The 21,564-nt window shown below is 55.6% G+C and overlaps 5 protein-coding genes across 5 annotated transcripts; 4 read left to right on the forward strand and 1 right to left on the reverse strand.

The window, feature by feature from the left end:
* Nucleotides 1-23: 23 nt before the first annotated feature.
* On the forward strand, nt 24-6,470 carry UMAG_04773 (uncharacterized protein; the record flags this gene model as incomplete). The annotated part of the gene is made up of 1 exon (XM_011393340.1): nt 24-6,470. One exon carries the CDS (start codon nt 24-26, stop codon nt 6,468-6,470), a length of 6,447 nt encoding a protein of 2,148 aa, XP_011391642.1.
* Nucleotides 6,471-11,555: 5,085 nt separating this feature from the next.
* Nucleotides 11,556-13,905, forward strand: UMAG_12004 (uncharacterized protein; the record flags this gene model as incomplete). The annotated part of the gene is made up of 2 exons (XM_011393470.1): nt 11,556-12,125; nt 12,241-13,905. 2 exons carry the CDS (start codon nt 11,556-11,558, stop codon nt 13,903-13,905), a joined length of 2,235 nt encoding a protein of 744 aa, XP_011391772.1.
* Nucleotides 13,906-14,133: 228 nt separating this feature from the next.
* UMAG_04775 (uncharacterized protein) lies at nt 14,134-15,162 on the reverse strand (the record flags this gene model as incomplete). The annotated part of the gene is made up of 1 exon (XM_011393341.1): nt 14,134-15,162. The coding sequence occupies one exon, from the start codon at nt 15,160-15,162 to the stop codon at nt 14,134-14,136; it is 1,029 nt and encodes a 342-aa protein (XP_011391643.1).
* Nucleotides 15,163-16,181: 1,019 nt separating this feature from the next.
* On the forward strand, nt 16,182-17,116 carry UMAG_04776 (putative proteasome core particle subunit alpha 7; the record flags this gene model as incomplete). The annotated part of the gene is made up of 2 exons (XM_011393342.1): nt 16,182-16,250; nt 16,433-17,116. The coding sequence occupies 2 exons, from the start codon at nt 16,182-16,184 to the stop codon at nt 17,114-17,116; spliced, it is 753 nt and encodes a 250-aa protein (XP_011391644.1).
* A 1,505-nt stretch (nt 17,117-18,621) lies between these two features.
* UMAG_04777 (uncharacterized protein) lies at nt 18,622-19,771 on the forward strand (the record flags this gene model as incomplete). The annotated part of the gene is made up of 2 exons (XM_011393343.1): nt 18,622-18,903; nt 19,223-19,771. The coding sequence occupies 2 exons, from the start codon at nt 18,622-18,624 to the stop codon at nt 19,769-19,771; spliced, it is 831 nt and encodes a 276-aa protein (XP_011391645.1).
* Between the last annotated feature and the right edge of the window lie 1,793 nt (nt 19,772-21,564).

The raw sequence follows: 21,564 nt of genomic DNA on the forward strand, positions 1-21,564 counted from the left end.
CGCCTCTGCTCAAATCGGCCAAGATGCGCGTCGCCTACTCTGACCTCGACGATACCAGCAGCGTTGGCTCCAATGACGCCCTCAACGCTCCCAAAGTGCACATCAAAAGTGCCATCTCGTCGCCTCGCTCGTCGGTTTCCTCCTCCGGCGCTGTCCGGCGCGGCGGTTGGCGCGGTGTTGGCGCTGCCACCTCAGCTTCCACCTCACGCAGCTTCACTCATGCTCACCGCGGTGAGACCTATGCCTCTTCCAGCTCCTCCGAGCTTGGCGCAGACGAACCTCTACCACTCAGTTCCAGCGGCAACGCGCACGTACAGCCCAACAGCCCTCTATGGGCGCCTAGCCCACCACCTCCAGACACTTGCCAGCACGACGTTCAAGAGCTCGAACAAAGGTACTCGGACAATCCACACGAGCTTTCGGTCGCCGATCACCCCGCCTGGCACAAACTGCGCGCTCAACCTGGGCTACCGGCTCCTGGCATACTCAGCTATCTGCCGTCCGTCTCGCAAGACGTCTCGCATGACTATGCCCAAGACCCCAGAGACGACCCTTCGGAATCACGTCTCATCGGATCTACCCTCCTGAATCCGCACGACCCTCCCTCTTCGCACCGCTTTCCAGATACGACCTCCTCTGCAGCACACCAAGCAAGCGCCAGTACTGCCACCCAGCTTGCCCCTTCTCGCAATGCTTGCCCCCGCCAGCACATCACGCTAGAGTCGATTGACGACGATTACAACGCACCGCTGCCATCCGTCGAACCCGGGGCTTACGACTGGGCCAACTTCGTGTATGCTTATGCACGAGGACGCTGGAATCCTGGTCTCATCCCACAACCGCCTGGCCAGTCGACAGCGTTTCCAGGCACTCACACTCGCATCAACTCGACTCGCCACCCAACACCAGACGCCACATCTTCGGCAACCAACGTGCTCAGCAAGCGTAGACCATCACTTGAATACGTCATGCCCGACTCGGCGCTGCCAACCACAAAAGCCGCGCCCATCTCGACCGCGCCCACCCACCAACTTTGCAGCCTTCCTCTGAGTGCACGAGGCAGCGCCGACTCAGACACTGCCGTCCCCCTTCCACTTGACACGAGTGCAGACGCATCAGCCGTTCTCAACGGCGAGACATCTCTGCCTTCCCATTCCCTCCAGTACATTCATTCCTCCGAGAGCGACCAACACGTGTCATCTCAAAACGCATCTGCCTCCACTACGGTCGAGAGTGAGCGCTCGAGCAACACTGTCGGCAACTTGATCGATGCCAACGTCCTCACAGCTCTCAGGCTGCCTCCCATGAGCATGTCGTCCGTTTCCCGAAAATCTACATGCGTCGCTAGAGGTGCCGACCTTGATTTTGACGGTCTCAGCAGCCCTCACAACAGTCCAGACGACGCACAGCCTCCTCAGAGGGCCAAGACGGCGCCCGAAGGCCTACCCACCAGCGTCGCTCAAGCCCTTCTCCCTTCACAGCTGGACCACAAAGGTTTGGCATCCGCTGCACAGCTCGTGACCCCACCACCAGCGGCTCAACCCCGCCAATATTCGGACACCCTGCTCCAACATGTTGTCCCAGATACATTGTCTCTACGCAAATCCATCTTGAAGGACGAACCTAACAAACCCGTGGTGCGCACGCCCATCAGTGAGCTGTCCGATCCGCTGCATCGAGCTACGCCACACAAAGACAAGACCAACCTCGCAAACGATGCCGTCTCTCTCATGTTGAATTCCAACGCCCAAGACGCCGTAGTGACACCCTCAGCCAGACCTCAGTCAAAGCTCGCAGGCGACATGGCTGAATCTGTCATCAGCACTGCGATCCTAGCACCCGCCGACTCTGCTCACAACGACTTTTTCGAGTCCGAACCGCTCGAAAGGCCAGGGCCTACTCCCATCCAGTCGACTCACGGTGTACCAAAGCATCCCGTCGTGTGGCAATCGGCGCCAGAAGGCTTGTCCAGCTTTGCCGAGGCCATGTCGCGCCAGGCATCCGGTACTGGCGCTGCCGACGCCAAATCGGCTCTTTTCAACGAGATTGCCATCGACAACGTCACCGTCGCTGGCCTTCGTCGCGCTGCCCGTAGGACGAGCATGGAGAGATCGGTCGCCGAACTGGATCGCATCTGCTCCGACGCATGTCGCAACCCGAAAGGACCCCTGGTCTCGCACAGTGCCAGCTTCCCAGGCAGCACGCCTCGGCCTTCCAAGTCGGCAGCAGCCGGCGGCCCGCATGAAGGTGTTCAACCACTCCCGCACCTCTTCGGCAGTAGCACCTCCGTCTCGGCCTCGACTAATAACGGCCCTACCGTCAATGTGGCCCATTTCGTGCGAGGCAAGCAGAGCGGAGAGACCCGCATCGATCTACGCGGAACGATCACGAGCTCGCCCGCCACGAACGCCAAGGATGTCAACTTTGCCCCCCCAAGTACCGGCCAGCTACCGTACGAGGTCAGCGCACACGACGTCTCCCTAGCCGCTAACGCTTCGACGACAAAGAACAGACCAGCTATGACCAACACCTCTTCGCAGCGCATCCAATCCTACCTCGCTGCAGGCAAGCGCGTCGAACTCTTTTATCGCGATTTCGGCTATCTGCCTTCCATCCTCCCACCTCACGAAGAGGTGCGTCTGCACGCGCTTTCGCGTTACGGTCCACCCAAAATAGCAGGTAACCCCAATTTTGAGAGACTTGCGCACCTGGTCAAGCTCGTGTTCAACTCGAAGCTAGTGCTAATCACGCTTGTCGGCGAGAACGAACAGATCTTTCAGACGCAGATGGGCGGAGGCGGCGAGATCACCATCGCGTCGTTACAGGCCATAGCCGGCTCGCGCAACTGCTCCTTCTGTTCGCACGCCATCCTTCAGGACAGCGACGAGCCCATCGTCATTCTCGACGCCGCCAAAGACTGGCGCTTCTCGGGCAATCCGCTTGTGCAGGGCTCGCCCGACATTCGCTTTTACGCCGGTAGCCCTTTGCGAACCTCGGACGGCCTCAACATTGGCAGTCTCTGTCTGATCGACGATAAGCCACGCACTGATTTCGGCCCACGTCAACGACACACGTTGCGCGAGTTTTCCCGCGTCGTGATGCGAGAGATGGAGCTGCTCCGCGACAAGATCCAATTCGGAATGCGAGACCGCATGCAGCGATCCGTCGAGCTCTTCACCAAGGAATGCTTGGAGATGGACTCGGAGGACGGCGAAACCGAGGCGGTGGCATCCGCGCACGCCACAATCGGCACGCACAAGGTCTTTCAACTCGCTGCGCAAAGCATGCGAGAGGCGCTCCAGGCGTCGGGAGCCGTCATCTTTGACCTTTCGCATTTCGAGCTGATCGACTCGTACGAAGATGACTTTGTTCCCAGCGAGCTCGGCAACGGCACCAGCAGCAAGGTTTACTTTGCCAACCCGTCTTCTTCTCACGACATAGACCCAGCAGCCTCGGCATCGGGAAGCGCAGATGACCGCTTCGGATCTGACTCGGAGGGCAATTCGGCTGCGGATGTACCCACGACGCCTCATGGCAAGACGGCGGCACGTGATCGCTACTTTGACGGCACCAGCGGCGTCGAGACATTCAAGAGCCCCTTACACTCACCCAAGGACGATCAGAGCGCGCGGGCCAAGCGCGTGCCTCCTATGAGCGTGCTTGGCACCAGTGAGGCTGACGGCGTGCCTCCAGAGCGAGGCGAGTTTGTGCCTCTGAGCCATCATGTGCAGATGGCCGAGTTTTTGCGGGTGCATCGTACGGGCAAGTTTTACTCGTATGCGCCGCCTCCTTTCCGGTCGTTACTGCCTCACGGTGTGACAGGTCTTTTGCTGGTGCCGATTTTTGGTCTCAACAAACAGCCTTTTGCTCTGCTATGCGCCTACATCACCAGCTCGGAACGATCGATTGCTCTCGAGGAACTCCAGGTGAGCGGCCTCCAGTATCTGCGAGCGCTCGGCATGATCGTGCTGAGCGCCATCCTCAAGAAGGACATCATGCTGGCTGACAAGGCCAAGAGCAATTTCATCTCCAACATCTCGCACGAGCTACGTACGCCGCTTCACGGTATTCTAGCCGCTGCCGAACTGCTTGCCGAGACCAAGCTCAACGCCACGCAAGGCTCGTACCTCGAGACGGTCGAGGCGTGCGGCAAGAGTCTGCTCGAGCTGGTCAACCACGTGCTCGACTTTACCAAGCTTAGCGGCAACACACGCTCAGGTAAACGATCGATCCAGACGAAAACAAAATGTGACATGGTAAAACTGATCCAGGAGGTGTGCGAGAGCAGCTGGATCGGCCAGATTGCCAGGCAAGTCGAAACCGCCTCTTCGGGCATTGGCAGTGTCTATGCTCCGCCAGAAGCCAGCGAATCGGGTGCAAGTATGGTGCAAGCGCGAGCCAGAGCGGCGCGGGACCACAAAGTCGAGACGGTCATTGACATTGCCCTGCGAGAAAACGGCTGGCTGGTCAACTGTGACACTGGTGGCATTCGACGTGTACTAATGAATCTAATCGGCAACTCGCTCAAGTTCACTTCGGCTGGATTTGTGCATGTCTCTCTGCGCGAGGTGCAGAGCTCCAAGACGCACATCATGATCGAGCTGTCAGTCACGGACACTGGTCGCGGCATCTCGCGCGCATTTTTGGAGGAACAGCTCTTCCATCCGTTTACGCAGGAGAATCCGCATGGCACGGGCACTGGTTTGGGTCTCTCGATCGTCAACAGCATCGTACAGTCGCCTTCCATGAACGGCAAGATCGATGTCTGGAGTACCGAGGGCGAAGGAACCGAGATTCGTGTCACTTGCGAGCTCGAGCTTTGCGAGGATGACGATATCGAGGGCCCCACCTACAAACCTGCGGTCAATGTGCATCAAGCTTACACTGTGGCGCTGCTCGGCTTTGACGAGTCGCGCGGCGATCAGGATTTGCGTCTTGCGCTCCAAGGTTACTTTCTCAACTGGTGGGAGTTTAAGCTCTGTGAGCTGGACAATGTTGACGACCAAATCAAAAAGAGCGATGTGGTTGTTATCAACGACGACATGGCTCTGCTCGAGAGGGTCAAGGGAGAACGCAAAGGCGAGCTGCCGCCAGTCATCTTTCTCACAGCCAGTCGCGGCGAGTCCGAGATCGCCATGGCTTGCGAGGCCTACCACGCGAGTGGTGGTGTAGCACGAATTCTGTTCAAGCCTGCCGGTCCAGCCAAGCTCGAAAGTGTGGTCGACTTCTGCCTGCAGTGCCTGGAACGCAAACTCTCGGGCGAGAATGTGTCGTCGGAAGAGACGAAACCCAGCACACCGTTGCCTTCGCCTAGCGAAGCTGGAGGCGCGTATCAGCAGATGGAGCAAGCAGACAGCTACTTTTCGCCTCGTCCCAGTCGACCGGACATTCACAGTCATCTCGGACATGAGATCGGCTCTTTCGATACCAACGCTTCGATCACACCGCGCGCCGAAGGCGAAACGCGCGTGCCAGTGACCAGCATGGCTCAAGATGCACAGTCGACGTCGGGACAGAAAGGACCAAAATTGGCGGATGGCGAGATTGGCGAAATGCGACGGCCGACGCTGGATGCCGGTATCGACCGCAATCGTTCACACTACATGTCGCCCGATCCGCCGGGCAGCTCCTCGAATTCTCTGATCCGACGGCACTCGACTGAGGCACGCATGGACGCCGGCAATGAGGACGCATCGTCGTCAATGACAGCCAAGCCGAGCCGTCCGCTGTTGCCTGCGCGCAGCATCACGTACCACGAGCCGCGACTGCACAAGCATGTGCTCATGTCTCCGATGGGCGGACGCGAGGTTGACGGCGATTCGTACTTTGAGCGTGCGCCGACGCCAAACGCACCACACACACCCAACACGCCAGGATCGACGGTGTCACTGGAAGGTGGCGATGGCGCGGTGCTCAAGAGCGTACTGGCGTCAAGCCGGGGTGGCAGCAGCCTAAGTACGGGCGGCGGTGGCGGTGGCACGTCTCGAAAGCGGATGCAGATTCTGTCGGTGGAAGACAATGCGATCAATCGAAAAGTGATTGCGGCGTTTCTGGCGAAATTGGAGGTCGACTTTGTCGAGGCGACGAATGGCGAGGAGGGCATCGCGCAGTTTTCGCGGTACCCTCCGAACCACTTTGACGTGATTCTGATGGATTTGTCGATGCCGGTGATGGATGGCATCTCTGCGATCGCTGCTATCCGCAAGATTGAGCTGGAACGGTACCAGGGCGGCAAAAGCGATAGCGGATCTAGCGGCAACAATAGCAGCAGCACGCACACGATAGGCAGCTTGGGCCGCACCGGAACCAACAAGCTGGTTGCACGTCAGCGGAGCAAGATCTTTGCGCTCACGGGACGGTCGACAGACGAAGACAAGCGACAGGCATTCCAGACGGGTGCAGACGGATACATAGTCAAACCGCTCAGCTTCAAGGTTCTTTCCTCGCTTTTGCGGATGCTGATGCGTTGATGGCATGGCGACGATGCAAGCACAGACAACTTCTTGGCCATCTCTGGATACGCGTGTGGCTTTGTAAAAGACTAGAAAGAGGAATGTGCCTGTTGTGATGGCACATGCTAGTTTCACCATTTGAAAGTTCCCTGTAATCATTCACACTATCGTGCGCCTCACGAGATATCTCGGTTGTTGCACTCACGACTTGGTGCGATCGCATGAGATGTGAGTGCTGCTTTGCATTAATACGGGCTGGAATTTTTGTACTGAGCACGAGCGTGGAGCGTGGGACGTGGAAGCGTTAGGATATGTGACGTGTGAGGGTGAATCACAAAATCGTGCGTCGTGACGGGGTGACGGGGTGACGGGGCACGGGTGCGTGGTGAGTTTTGATTGGTTGTCAAGATCACGGATGTAAATTGGCTGAGCTGGGCTCACGATGTTGGAAATCGAGATGGGAATGCACGTGATGTCGGGGGGAAATTGGGGAAATTTGCCCGATCGATTCGATTCGATGCGATTCGATGCGATGCGATGCGATGTGATGCAATGTGCAGGGTGTCTAAGTTTGCGAGGCGGTGAGCTGTTGGTTACGTCGAAACTTTATGTTGCAGTTCGGACGAGCGTTTGTGGACAGTTCGAGATTGTCGGGACTGGAGATACTCAGACTAAGCAACTTGGTGTGTGGTTTAAGTTAGGGCATTTCATGTTGGGTTGCAGTAGATTTCTAGACAATCACGAATGTGGATGGATGCTACAAGGTAGTTAGAGCGTCCATGGCTGGATGTGTGTTGAGAGCGCCGGTGTTGCGCGGCTTGTGGGAAAGTTGGACGAGATCGAGAGATTCATGTGACGCGCGCGAGAGATTTACGATTTTCGCAGATTCTTGATTCGATGCTAGGTCTGCAGGGTTGCACCAAGACGCATAGATCATGTATGGACCAACGCTTGACAGCTCGGCACTCGCGACTCACGACTTGTTGTACCAACCATGGCGCATCGCACATCGCGAATCGCGAATGTGGTGATCCCATAGCGTGCCGATGTGGACGCTGGAAATATTCCCATGAATTGTAATCTTCCCATGGTCCACATGCACACGATCACGATCCCCATGGTTACACATTTGTGATTATGGTCTCGACTTGGCGCACGCAACTCGAATGATGAATGATGAGTGCTAATCACGATTTCGTTGGTTCGGGATGTTGCTCGCAAAATTCGCGTGAAATTCCGCCAGTGCGCTACACTTTGGCACTAAATCCAAAGGCACGCCAGCTCGCTTGAGAAGCGCCAAAAAAATCACAATAAACCCCTAACCCCCCCAAACCACAGCAACCAAACAAACCTTCCCAAAAACTCGAGAGTCGTGCAGTGAGGCACTAGAGATCGACAGGCGTACGTATCGGCTGAACCCGAAAACATTGCGCCCAGCACATGTCAAACGCCCACAGCCTCACAGCCGACAGATATGCTTGCCCCGCAGCTCGTCTGGGCCCACAAGCAATCAGCTGCACAGATAGAATCTCCAGCTCGCTCCAGAACCGCCGCGTCTGGACGTCTTTCGGTTTTCTCATACTGCTTCCCGTTCCTCCCCAATGTCTCGGGAATATTCTTAGGGGTAGGAGTCGTCCTGCATCGCGATATCCACATCTTTCGGGCAGAGGCGAACTTCGGATGGCGTAAATTGCCAAGTTGTACAGTTGCTGCTATTCCTGGGAACGTTTGGCTTAGTAGACAGTTTCGAGATGCGTAGTGTCGCAGATCGCATCTCTCTGCTGTTTCAGTGTCGGCAAGATGGCCGACGCTAGCCAGCACCGCACTGCACCCTACCGTACCGCACGATCTGGTTGCAGGCTAGCGTAGGCGCTTACCAGAGAAATGAACGCTAATACATTGTTCGACGCTGACGCTGAATTTTAGCGGCCAGGGCGTGGATATACCTGATTGCTCACTTTCAAAGAGAAAGTAGGCGATGCTAGATTCAAGAGCGCTCCATGCGGACTTTGTGGCCATCACAGACACCTCGTGGCGGAGGCGGGTGGCAAAGAGGACATGCGCGAGCCCGCTACACTGAATATGGATGTCCAAGGGCGGATCAAGATACAGATGGGCTTGCGACTTGATCTGGAACTAAGTACTTCGGACCGAGCGCCCAACCATGTCGACGTCAATTACAAGCTGCCATGGCCCGCCTCGGTACAACTAGACGGATGAACGGTTTCAAACCAGCCAGCGTCGACAAGAAGCTACGACGTTGTGTATCGGCCTCGTCAGGGAAGGCTTGCTCGCAAAAGCGGAATGGTGGAATGGTGGAACAGGGGAACGGCGTGATGGCGGGATGGTGGATTGGTAGCATCGGACGGCGGCTTGGTTCGAAATTCACCTTGTACCAACTAGGCTAGTGCTGATCGGCCGGGCTGAACGAGATGCACTAGCGAAATTGACCGACACGGTGAATCAGCAAACAAGCCTCGGCCTGGTCTAGATCCCTTGTTTGTACCTTAGTAGATGTTTCAGACCGACAGGTGTTGAGAAGAAAGCGCCTGCCGAGGCTATCGGGTGACGTCCAAGCGGTACGGTACGCCCCTGGCCAAATCAAAAGTGCGTGAAGCGTCAACATGAAAGAGAATCCGAAATTGTTAGGTCTGTTCAAGCGGGGATTCTGGTAGGTTGTTCGAAAAAGCAACCGGGCGAGCGGTGCAACCAGTGCATACTGTACATTCGTGATTCACGGTTCGTAATTTTTCCGTGGTTCACGATTTGTGGGAGACGGATTTCGTTGCCGTTTGCTGCAGTCGCACATGTTCACTCCGAGCGGAGTTGTTTTGAGATTTTCCAATTTCCGTTTACTGCTGCGAAGCCAGTGCAAGTCGCACTTGGAGCATGCAGGGCCAGCCATAAACAGACAGAGCCTAGATGGTGCGATGCACCCTTACACCACCCTGACCCACTGATCAGCCAAACCGACTCAACTCGACCTTCACTTTTTTTTTGAACTTCACGATGGGTGATGGCAAGAGGATGGTGTACGTCAAGGCTTGTTGCTTGTCTGCGCTCCTGGCTGGCTGATAAACCTGGTTTCAAAGTGCAACAAAAAGCTGTTATCTTTGGTGATGAGTTTTCTGGTTGGCACGGAGCTAGCGCAGGTCGCCAGATTTCGGTGTGTGCGGCTGAGTGACTCTGGATTGTGTCGTGTCTCAGAGGATGGGAAGGTTCCAAAGTGGTAAGGAAATTTGTACATAACTTAGATAAAAATAAATGGATAAATAGTTTTTTCAGATACAAATAGATTAGACGCACAAACCCTCTGCTGTGCGGCTGGCTGCTGAAACAACAGAGTCACAAATTCCAATCGTGAATATGAGATGAATAAAGTCACATTAAAAGCGAGGACTCACGACTCACGCTTACCGTCACAGTCAATCACAAATCAAGAATTGTGAAGCGTGAAGCGTGAAGCGTGAATGGGGGCTTGATCTCGACAATCACCACTAGTTAATCGTGAATAGTAATGAAATTGGAATTGTTCGTACTGTGCTGTACGGTGCTGTACTGTTACTGTACCTGTACAGCTGAACCCTGACTCAAGACTGCCTAAGCGCGTCAGGCGTTGGTTTTCTTTTAGCAAACCAACACACTGACGACTGCAGACGGCTCGGACGCACAAGGTGGTGCTTAGTGTCGCTGAAATCTCTCAGTGCTCTCGCAATAACGCTGTGCTTGCAACTTTTGTCTCACCTTGCCAACTTGCGCTGCGTTGGTTAGCCGACGTTGAGAGCGAGCCTCACTCGTCACTCGGTGGTGGCCTGAACTCTGAACTTGTCGAGGTCTTAAATTTGGCTGCTAGTACGCTCGCTCCGTATCCGATACACAGTTTGCATCATCGTCCATTCACGATTCGATTCAACGTCAGTCGCTTTGTACACATTCCACCCAACCCTCGTCGTCTCGTCGTTGGTGGTTTCATCCTCCGAACCCTTAGCCATACGCCTTGGTCTTGGGTGACTTGACTTGTCCACCTTGTCCATCTTGCATCTTGGCTCTTGGCTCTTGGCATCTTCTCTTTGTCCGAGAACACAGGAGTAGAGCTCAGTCCCGAGCTTCCAGTTCTCAACTGCCAACACCAACAAGACGGTTTTACTTTGCTTTGCTTTGTTGTGCGCTGCTGTTCACCTTGTAGTCTCGCGCTCCTCCTCCGCACGCTCTTTTTGCACCTCGCTGTCCCTCTCCTTGCTTCTTGCCATCCTCCCTCTCGAGTACGCTCAGCACCGCCTCTGCCTCTGCTCGTCTAGCTGCTCTGCATCTTGCGCCGCTGTAGTTTGCAGATCTTGTACGCCATTTCATTCACAAACAGACACCTCGCCCTCCGCCCCAGTGTCTCCTTTCCCCCCACTCTTCGCCGACACTGCCGTCGACGCGCCTTGTCAGCTCAACTCCATCTACATCTTGCACCTCCTACATTCATCATTCTCGTGTCCATATCTACACCCTCCCTTTACACATCGCTTTGCGCCCCCACCTCTATCCTCCTTTGTTACCATCAACGTCGCTTGGTCTCTACACCTGCGTAAACAGACCCTCCATCACTAACCAACGTCAACCTGCTTTTGGCTTGTTGCTTCTGCTCCATCTCTGCCAACACCTGTGCGTCTTCGACATCTGTGCACCGCAGCGTATCAGCATCCACCCACCCACCCCCATCTGGCTGCGCTCTCATCCTCTGTCTGCGATCCGCTCAGCATTGCATCTCGTCATCACTTTCACCCTCCTCCCTACACGCGTCACGCTTCACGCTTCACGCTTCACGCTTCACGCGCTCACGACGTCCCGACGTCCCACGAATAGTCACCTCGTTCGCACGTTCGCACTTACCGAGTCAACACTCGCTTCAATCACATCGGCGTTCGCTGGCTCGTCTCCGCCCAGCTTAGCTCCGACACCACTCCACGGACCGTCCGATAGCTTCTTTGCGCGCATCACATTCCCGCACGTTCCCGCACGAGCCTACTTACACGCTCTCAATACCAAGTCACATCATCCTAGCATCAAACCTCTCTCCTCCCACTCAAGTTGGACGTAACCAACAAGCACGCTGCAATGACCTCCGTCTTGGCCAACGTGCGAAGTCATTTTTTGCAGCCCGGCATGTCCAACGATTCTCGTTACCAATATGCCGCTGACCTCTCACGACCCCTGGCCCCTTCGTCCTCGACGTCGACCTTGATTCAGACAAGCTCCTCCTCTTCCTCCTCTAGCAACATGGCCTATTCCTCCTCCCTAGCCATGCAAGCCCCTACGCCCGCTACCACTCTCTCATCGGCTCCTACCTCCGATGCTGCTTCCTTGTCCCAGCCTTCCCTCCTCTCCGCATCCGCCTCTTCTTCACACCCAAGCTCGATCTACTCCTCGGCCACCGTTCCCTCCTCACGAGCGTTTGACTCGGCTCTCGCTGGCTACTCGGCTTCGTCGACACTCGCAGATGTATCCGCCTCGTGTCCTCCCGAAGGTCCCTCGTTCTCCACCACCGATTTCGATGCCGATCTCGCCGCTGCCGCATTTGCGCCCCTCTTCAACAGCGATACAACCTCCCTCGAGACTTCCTCAGCCCCGCTCTCGTTTCCCGCGCTTCCAGCCTCGCTTCTCGATGATGCACCAGAGTACGAATATGTAAGTGGTTGCCCCGATTGTATATGCTTGACCTCCTTGCCATCCAAGTGCGGCCGCAGACTGACATGGCTCCGCCCGTCTCCTCTTTTTTCTGTTCTTTGTTTGATCCTTCAAGTCGGTACACACGCGTCTCAACGTCTTTGAGGCTTCCGATTACGGCTCCGACATTCCGTCCTTCACCTTTGCCCAAGACGGCACCCCCTTGCTCGATGCCCCCACAGGCTACGCTCTGTGGTCGACCGGCATGGATGGCATCGACGCCATTGACACTGCTGATCTTTCCGCCTCGTCTGCATTCGCCTACCCGGACGACTCGTTTGCTCTTGTCGACAACAACAGGCTAGACACGCAACCCAGAACTGCCGCTCACTTTGATCTTTCGTCGCGACCCGAGACCCCCTTTGGCGTCAGTTCAAACGCCCTCTCCCTTGCGCCCACTGCTGCTCCGGGCGATGCTCTCCTCGGTTCATCCTCCTCGGGCTTGAACAACCTAGCCGGTACGTCGCCAGCAGACTTGGTCGACGCTGCTCCCTCCGTGCTCGCAGCAGGACCAGCTGCTACCAACCACCTGCACCAGCGGCCGCCCCAGCAGTCCACGCCCCAAAAACTGTCGCTCGAAACCGACGAGCTGTACGAATCGCATGCCGGGCCCTCTCGTGGCATCCAGAGGGCTCGAGAGGCGCTTTCCGCCGCCAACTCTCCGTACGCACGTGATCGTCCTGCGCTCCACGCTCATCGAAGCTTCCACAACTTGTCTGGGCCCGCCGCCTTTTCTCCGCCCGACTTTATTCCGGAACTTCGACGTCTCTCCACCGGAGGCGTGTACGCAATTGGTGGCGCAGCTCGTGCTCCCAGTCGAGACCCTGTCGTGCCCAGCCAGAACGTGGGACGTGCGCGTCTCATGAGCTGGCAGAGCGGCCGAGTCTTCTCTGGCGAGCAAGATTGGCAGCTGGCCAACATGGCCGACTCTGGTCTCGGCATCGCCGGTGATGCTGGTCTTGGTAGTGGATCGCAGGGCATGGCGGCAGATGCGATGGGAATGCACTCGGGCGGTATGATGCCACCTTCACGCTCGTTCAGTCACGGTATGCATCCCTCGTCGTCTTCCTTCATGCCGCACCACGGCCTGAACCCACATCAGACGGATATGATCAACGCGCTTGGAGACGCCATGGACGCACGCATCGACGTCGATGGCATCGCAAAGTGCCCTTATCCCAACTGCAACAAGAGCTTTGCCAAGAACCGCTCGTACAATCTCAAGGCTCACCTTCGCTCGCACTCGCAGCTCAAACCGTTTGCTTGCTCCGTCTGCCCGCGCGCTTTTTCGCGCAAACACGATCTTGAGCGTCACAGCCGTGTCCATTCAGGCGACAAGCCGTACGTATGTGAAATCTGCGGCAAAGGTTTCCCACGAAGCGATGCGTTGCGAAGGCACTGGCGAGTCGAAAAGGAGTGCGGCGATAAGGCGGCCGAGCTGGAAGCGAGTCAGTCGCTCACCAACGTGTTGGGCGAAGGAGGCATGCCATTCGATCACGAGAGAAGTCCTGATCAGAACAGTCATCCGTACGCTCAAGCTCAACAGGGCGGTAGCTCTGCGGGCATGTATGCGCATCATCAGCAGCATCCGAGGCCGCCACAGCTGCATCAGCAGTATTCGACTCAGCAACCACAAGCACAAGCACAACCACCACAACAACAACATCAACTGCTGCAGCAGCAGCAGCAGCGAACGTGGGCTGATCAACAACAACATCAGCAGCCACTGAGACGTGCTTGATGATACCCGCTATGCTCTATCAAGGATCGCTTTGTAAGGGGTTGTTTTTGGCTTGGCTCACTCTTGGTTGGTTTGTTTTTTTTTCTCTTTTTATATTTGGGCTCACATTGGGTTTGTTGTGTTTCCAATGCAATGGCAGTGTCTTTTCACCCGTATCAACGAGGGTTGTTTGGTCTCTGAGAGTGGGCACAAATACAGGATTGCATGAGAGGACTCTGTGGCCAACTCTTAGTAGCGACTACGTTTAGAAGGGGGGCCAGAGTTGGGGTCGTCATAAGAGCGTGGTTGTTGGTGGTAGCCATTGGAGGGGGGATAATCTCGATAGGCGGCGGGGGTGGGGCCGTTGGCGGGGTATGGCGAGGTGGATGGAGGACGACTTGGGTAGGCGTTGTCGTAACTGGCTGAGGAGCGAGGGTTGGAGTTGAAGGCTCTGAAGGCGGGTCTTGAAGGAGGGAAGCCTCTTGTTGGGCCAGGTCTGAAGCCGGCAGAGCCTCTGGCTCTGAAGGGAGTTGGGGGAGCGAAGGCGCTGGATGTCGGTGGAGGCTCTGATGGTTCTGGAGCCTTCTTTGGTTTTCTAGTCGAGCCGCCTAGTCCACCGCCCAATCGAGTCGGTTTCCAGTCTTTCACCGTTCGACCCCTCTCGACATCTACCATGACTCTTCGACCGTTGATCTTGATACCCTCGGCATCTTTGTACGCCGCCTTCATGTCGCGTTCGCGCTCGTACGCTATGAATGCGTAGCCTCGACTTTTTCCGTTCTTGTCGCGAATCAGCTTGATCTGTTCGATCGGACCGTACATGTCGAATTCGCGATGCAGGTCGGATTCGGTGACCGAGTAGTCGAGGCGTGCCAGGAAGAGCGTCTTGTATGCATCCGGTGTAGCGTCCGGGTTGTTGGACGGCTTATACGTTTCCAGCCCACGTTGCTTCGTCGCTGCTTTCGATGCGGCACGCGATTCGAGTTCGATTTCGCGCAGTGTGGCGCGTGAGAGCGTCAGTGCAGAGGATGAAGAGGAGAGTGCAATGTCGTCGGTCGACTCGCCGCGGTCCGCCGTCTCTTGTTTGACACGCTCGAGATACGAGGCGACGCCAGTGAGCGGGGTGCGAATCGTTTTGCGCCGCGAGATCTGCGTGCCATCTTTCGACAGCGGTACAGCATTCGGGTCCGGATCGTAACGACGTATCGGAGCAACGTACTCGAGTGGCGGCCGTGGCGCAAACAGCCGGATTAGAGACGGCGGCAGCAGGTGTGTCATGGTGACGATCAAGTTGTCGCTGTTAGCTTCAAACGCTTCGGTTATGGCACAGGCATCGGTTTATCAAGTGCGAGATGACGTTTGGGCCTCGATGTCGGGCGATCGATCGTGGTCGAGCAAATTAGCCGTACCAGAGCGAGCTTGCACAACGCAGAGTCACTCAAGCTGCTGCTTGTGTGGTATGCGTTTTTGATCAGCCCGTCGTTCTTGCTGCCGAGAGGGTGGAGTACAACCAAGATGTTCGAGAAGTCACAGGGAGTGTGATTTCATTTCTCGCAACAGGTTTCCTCACGACTCGTGACGGTTCACTAACCCGCCTTCCGAACATTCGTGATTCACTATTCACGATTCACAGATTCATTCGTGATTCATTCGTGATTCGTGATTCGTAATTCGTAATTCGTAATCCATATTTTAGTTTATGTTAGTTATTTTACGATTCGTGATTCACGATTCACGATTCTGACACCGCCGAAGTCTGCGCGGTGCGTCGGTGCGTGTGCGCCTCGCCTCCGCCCGCTACCAAATCTCAACTTAACACACCCTAAAAATTGACACAAATAGACACCCACGACCAAGTCACGAGTGCAAAGGACCCACGCGTGACTGAGTAACGAACAAGTGGAGTCGTGAGTTGCGCGGTGATCGACCCTTTTTTGTCGGCTTCGTACGCTCAGCGAAGCCAACGCAGCAGGAACGCGCAGGCCACCTTTTATCCAAGCTGGCATACCAGTTCAACGACCTTGTCGCTCTGCATCCTCCTCACCCTTTTCTACTTTTAGCTATTCTCATCGCATCGTTTGCGGCAGCATCACAGCGATCGCCGAACAACACTTCACACGCGTACGACACATCACATCCAATCGGCGCACCTGCTCTTCGCCGGCACCTCACCGCTGCTCTTCCTCGAACAGCATCATCTGACAGCTCGACTAGGTCACGCACTCTGAGGCACAACACATCCAGGTGAACAGCTTCGAAATCGAGCTCTAGCTCCTAGCAGACTTGCGCAATCAAAAATGGCTTCGCAGGGAACCGGTTACGACCTCTCGGCGAGCACGTACTCGCCTGATGGGCGGATCTTTCAGGTGAGTTCCATAGCGGTGATGCCCAGCATCTCAGTCTATCGAGCAAGTTCTGGCTGCGTGATTGGCCGCTTCTGATGAATGGTCTGCTTGCTTGCCCTCTTTCAACATGGCTTCGTTCTTCTAACTGACAATCATCGCTGCTCCGCCCTGCAAATGCGTTCGCGCTGCCCTCCACTTGACAGATCGAATATGCGGCCAAGGCAGCAGAAAACGCAGGGACCGCTATCGCCATCAAGACCAAGACGGGTGTTGTGGTCGCTGTGGAAAAGCTCGTACAGTCCAAGTTGCTCGTGCCGGGATCCAATCGACGCATCTTCAACGTTGCGCCGCATATCGGCATCGTTTCTGCTGGCTTGATCGCCGACGGCAAACACCTCGCCACACGTGCTCGATCAGAAGCTGTTTCACATCTGGACAACTACCGCTTCCCTGCTCCCGTCAAGACGCTCGCTGATCGCGTCGCATACTACGTGCAGGCGTACACACTCTACTCCTCGGTGCGCCCGTTCGGTGTGAGCGCGATCATTGCAGGTTTGGACGATTCAAAGGGACCGCAAATCTACATGATCGAACCTTCGGGCGTCTTCTGGGGCTACAACGGCTGCGCTGTCGGTAAAGGGCGACAGTCGGCAAAGACAGAAATTGAAAAGTTGGATCTGGATAACTTGACACAGAAGGAGGCTGTCGAGGAGGCAGCAAAGATCATCTTCAAGGTGCACGACGACGCAAAGGATAAGGAGTTTGAGTTGGAGCTTAGCTGGTGTGGCCCAGAAAGCAACGGTGTGCATACCAGCGTACCCGCCGATCTCAGGTTGGACGCCATCAATAAGGCTAAAGAGGCGTTGGATGATGAGATGGAGGATTAGACAATGCGATTCACTGTGGTTTGGTGCCGATCCAGCGTGTGCGCTGGTGTTTGTGGTATGAGCTCCGGTCAGCTTCATTCGCCAAAGATGCTCGGCGCTACCTGTCTGTTGCGTGTGAAAGTGCGCATGTCGGTCTCTGATGCGCGAGCGTTGCAGGAATGGCAGCATCTTGGATGCCAGGTGAGATTTTGAGCGTCGGTAGAAATTCACGTCGACTGATGACCTTCACGGTTGGTACCTGTCATGCGGAAAAACAACTGGATGGTTCCTGTATAGGATGCGCACTCGTGACTGGTGGAGTCGGTTTGGCGCAAGAATGGTTGCACGTTGTGCTTTGTGCTTTGGGCTTTGGCATCGTGGAGCGAGTTGTTGCTAAACGCGACGGAACAGCGTCCATACTGCCTGGCTTGGACCATGCACTGATGCACATGGCGGATACATATGCGCAGCTGGTGGGAAACAGAAACAGGAGCCGATTCGGAGCGCGATCTCTCTGCTGCGGCGTCCGCAACCTCAGCGCCAAGTGCTCGTGTGTTGCCGAGCGACCGAGTCTAGGCCGATCTGCGGCCTAAGGCACCAGATACGCCATCTCCACGTAGCGCAATGCATCAACGCTTGTCACAGAACCGCATGCTTCGTCGCCTACACCTCCGCCTTTCATTAGCGCTGATCCCACTTGTTCCCGTCCCCCTCGGTGGCGTGATGACTTGCCTTGTCAACCGTGGCAAGGCTAGTGCGCTAGTCGCAAAGTCACACTTGAACAGACGAGACGAACCACGAGGGCTGACACGCGGGCATCGAGGGTGCCCTCACGTGTCATCAAGAAAGTCTCTCGGATCGTAGACCATGGCTGCCGTTTCAATGCCGCCGAGAACAAGCGGATGATGAACAGCACATACGCGCGCGGCTTCGAGCCGTCGATCGTTGAGCGTGTCGTGCGTGTGCGGAACGGATGGATGGAATGAGGTCGAGCTCTGGATGCGTAGCGGTGCGATCTCGAATCGAGTCGAACAACGCTGCTCTGGTGGGGATGATTTTGCTCTGCCCATCGCCCAACACTACAAGCGCTGCGCTCGTTGCTCACCAGCCTGAGCTGAGAAGACCATATAATAGCGAGCGACACGGAACCGGCAAAGAAGACGACGTTGTTCCTGGCTGCTTGTTCCACATTGCGAAACGCCAAGCATCGCCAAAGTATCGCTCTTTGTTTCTCACTCTCTACACCATTCCGATCTCGCTCGCTCTGCGTTCTTGAGAGAGTAAGTCTGAACAGCTCGGATGAGGCTCTTCAAGCTCGCGCTCACTCATTCATGCCTTTCATTGCGTTTGGCCTTTTCATCTTTTGTTTATGCTTCTGCAGACTCTCAGCCGATTAAGCTGTGCGGCGACCAGCAGTAGACCCACGCCGATCCGCTCGTTCTGAATCTCGTAGCTTTGCAAGACGGTCAAAGTTTGTCCAAGACCGACACAAGCACGTTTGGCTGTCTGTGACGTTGGTATCCGAAATGTCGGCAAACACGGTCGCCGCGAAAAGGACGTGGTTGGTCGACTGGAACAGCCCGCCTTTATCTTGGTGTGTCAACTCTATCGGGCGTCAGAACAAGGCTGTGACGACGACACTCTGTTTTCACGAGCACGCCACAAGACATGACGGCATTGCTAGTCCAAGTAGGATCGCCAACACGAGCACGAGCACTAAGGCACCGCCGCAAGCCCAGACTGCTGGATGGGTTAGCAAGCAAAAGTCAAACCTTGCCCACGTTAAAGAGCAAGGTTTGGCGTCATCAGTAAGTTTTGGTTGTTCCTTTCTTCCTCCCCACTCGGTTCATTTGCCGTGGTTATAGTAGCATGGATAAGTCTGCGGCTCGAGGCGATCGCTCTTCTTGGTTCCTCGATACGATGTGTCAGCTTGCGTGACTTGATGCGCCGCCCACGGATCGGAAGCATTGAGTGCCAACCCAAACAAGACAAGTCCCGTTGGAATCTGATTTCATGGCAGTGTTTTCATGTCGACGCTCGCGAGTTGCGTGTTTCTGGTTATTGAACACGTTGGTGTCGCCACATGACGCATGTCTTGGCTTCATTGACGCACTGCATCCGTTCCAGCTGCATCGAGTTTGTGCCTTGCGACACGCAGCAGCACGGCTCGAGGTGGCTATGGAGGCGATTCTCGCTTTGCTTCCCTTTCGGTCGGGTCGGTTTAGTCGAGCTCGAGCGCTCCATGCTAGTGGTACATGCCTGGCGTGTACCGTCGCGCTTGTCTGTCCACATCCGTGGCCGTACGGATTTTCTGGCGGTACCATGTTTTCTGACCGATCCCGAGTCTGTGACGCCATGTATCATGACCAAGGTCTGCTTGTTGGACGCCGAAGCAGCCCACTCGTTGCCGAGCTTGGCTGCATGCCACCGGCTCTTTCTAGACCGGACACGTTCGGTTGCTTTACCGATCGACGAGATGAAAGAGCCGACGCAAATGGCACGTTAAGAGATGCATCGAGATTGGTGCAATGCAACGCGCTCTGCTTCGTCGTTGGTCCGCTCGTATCATATGCAGACGTGCAAGTGACAACAACAAGGTTTGGTGGTCTATTTCCAGTTGGCTACATACAATGTGTGGTCAACGCGGACACAGATGCCGCGACAGTGCTACCCTAAGAGCCAACAGAGTTGGCATCACGATGCTCATTTTCAAAGCCGCACAACCTTGACCTTGTTGCTTGTCAGCATGTCCGATTTCACTTTGTGCTTACAGTACGAGATTACCGCGACCCAATGAAGGTGTCTCACTTCCTTGTCACTCTCGGTCATGTTGCTAGGAAGAGAGAGAGAGAGAGAGAGAGAGAGAGGCAGAAAGAAAGAGCCCACCGGCTCTGGTGTTACCGATGGTAGCGTGTCAGATCTCCGGCGTGTTGTGCTCATTTCGCAGATGGTTTCTCGATGATGGTCGAGACCACTAGAATGTGCTCATATGCATCAATCAGCCAGGATCCACTTCGACCACAGTTCACATGTGTTTACCAGAGGTTTGGTCATGCCAAAGCATCACGTCTTGCCTGCCATCACTTGGTACTACCTGGTCGTCCCAGACGGCCATCGCACCAAGCACGTACAAGTACTCTGATTATGCTCCATGGCGGCTGTGGCGCTCACAACGAGCTCAAGGTGGCGGAAAGGTTGTGCGCTGGTTTTGACTCAAGCTCTGACCAAACTTGCGAGCGTAGGTCAGGGATGCGATGCTGTCCGCCCCTGTCCGGTCTTCGGGACGCAAGGTGTCATCACTGGTGTCATCACTGTGGGCAACCGTCTGCTAGCTCCATCCTGTGCGGCTTGACGCCAGCTTCCACTAGCACCATACACTGTTTTTTTTTGTTTTCCTTTGCTGTTCAATGGTTCCCCCCCACGCTGGTCTGAAGAATCTCCTGGCTCGGCGGCTGACCAACCAGTCTTGGCTTGAGATGGAAGAGATGAAGTCGCACGGTGAATGAACACCCACCACCTTTTGGCTTTCGGCGATGGGGGCCGAGAAGGCAAGTTTGCACTCTACAGGATACCACGTCCGCTGATGGCCGGTCATGTCCACACTGCTCCCGGTCAGCCGCTTGGCGCGCCATTCTCGGTTGTCTTTGGCAACGCTTCTCTACCGCTCGGTCGCGCATCGTCTGCACAACTATGATCCCACATGACAGATGCATCATTCCATCGAGCGCGGCTGTCGCGTCTCTTGCGTGGTTGCATGCGACACACGCTTGGGCTACAGCGCCCATGGCTTCTGCATCGCTTCCGTCTGTTGGCGGCCTACCCTATGATTCGATTCTGTGTCTGTCACATTCCATTTCTCATCGCTTCTTTGCTGCGCTGCGCTGCGCTTACGGCGTTCTGCGCAACTTGCCGTTGAGTCTCATCAGAGGAAAAAAAAATCTCCTCGCGACATATATACTCGGTTCTTGCTCCCACCTGCTGTTGCTCCCCCCACCTGTCAGCACTCGTTCCGAAGCTTCTGCATACAATTGGTACTAGCTTTACTAGCCTACTTAGTGATCTTTGCTTTTCCTTGAACAGCGCTCTGTCTTCACACACCAGCCCCCAACTCGATCCTGTACCACTTGCTACTGCAAACGTCAACAAGCCACCATCAAACAGCATCATCCCGAACATACGCACCAGCGATCCACGTCACTAGACCCCGAGACAAGCTCTGCTTCTTCCGTCTCACCCGCCAGTGATCAGCAGACCAAAGACTTGGGTTCCGAAGGTGTCGCCTACGCAGCAGCGCTTCTGCTCAAACTAAAAGGGCCCACTCTACCAGCGACGCTACCCATGTCTCACACAAACGAAAGCACCTTCAATGCGGGCCTGTGTCTCGCTCGAAAGCGTGGCCATCCTTACTCACGCAACGATGTCGACATGAATCAAGCTCCTTTTGAGTGCACTGGCGTCAATTTTACATT

The sequence above is a fragment of the Mycosarcoma maydis genome, chromosome 17 (genome assembly GCF_000328475.2).
Source record: "Mycosarcoma maydis chromosome 17, whole genome shotgun sequence".
Taxonomy (NCBI): Eukaryota; Fungi; Basidiomycota; class Ustilaginomycetes; order Ustilaginales; genus Mycosarcoma; species Mycosarcoma maydis.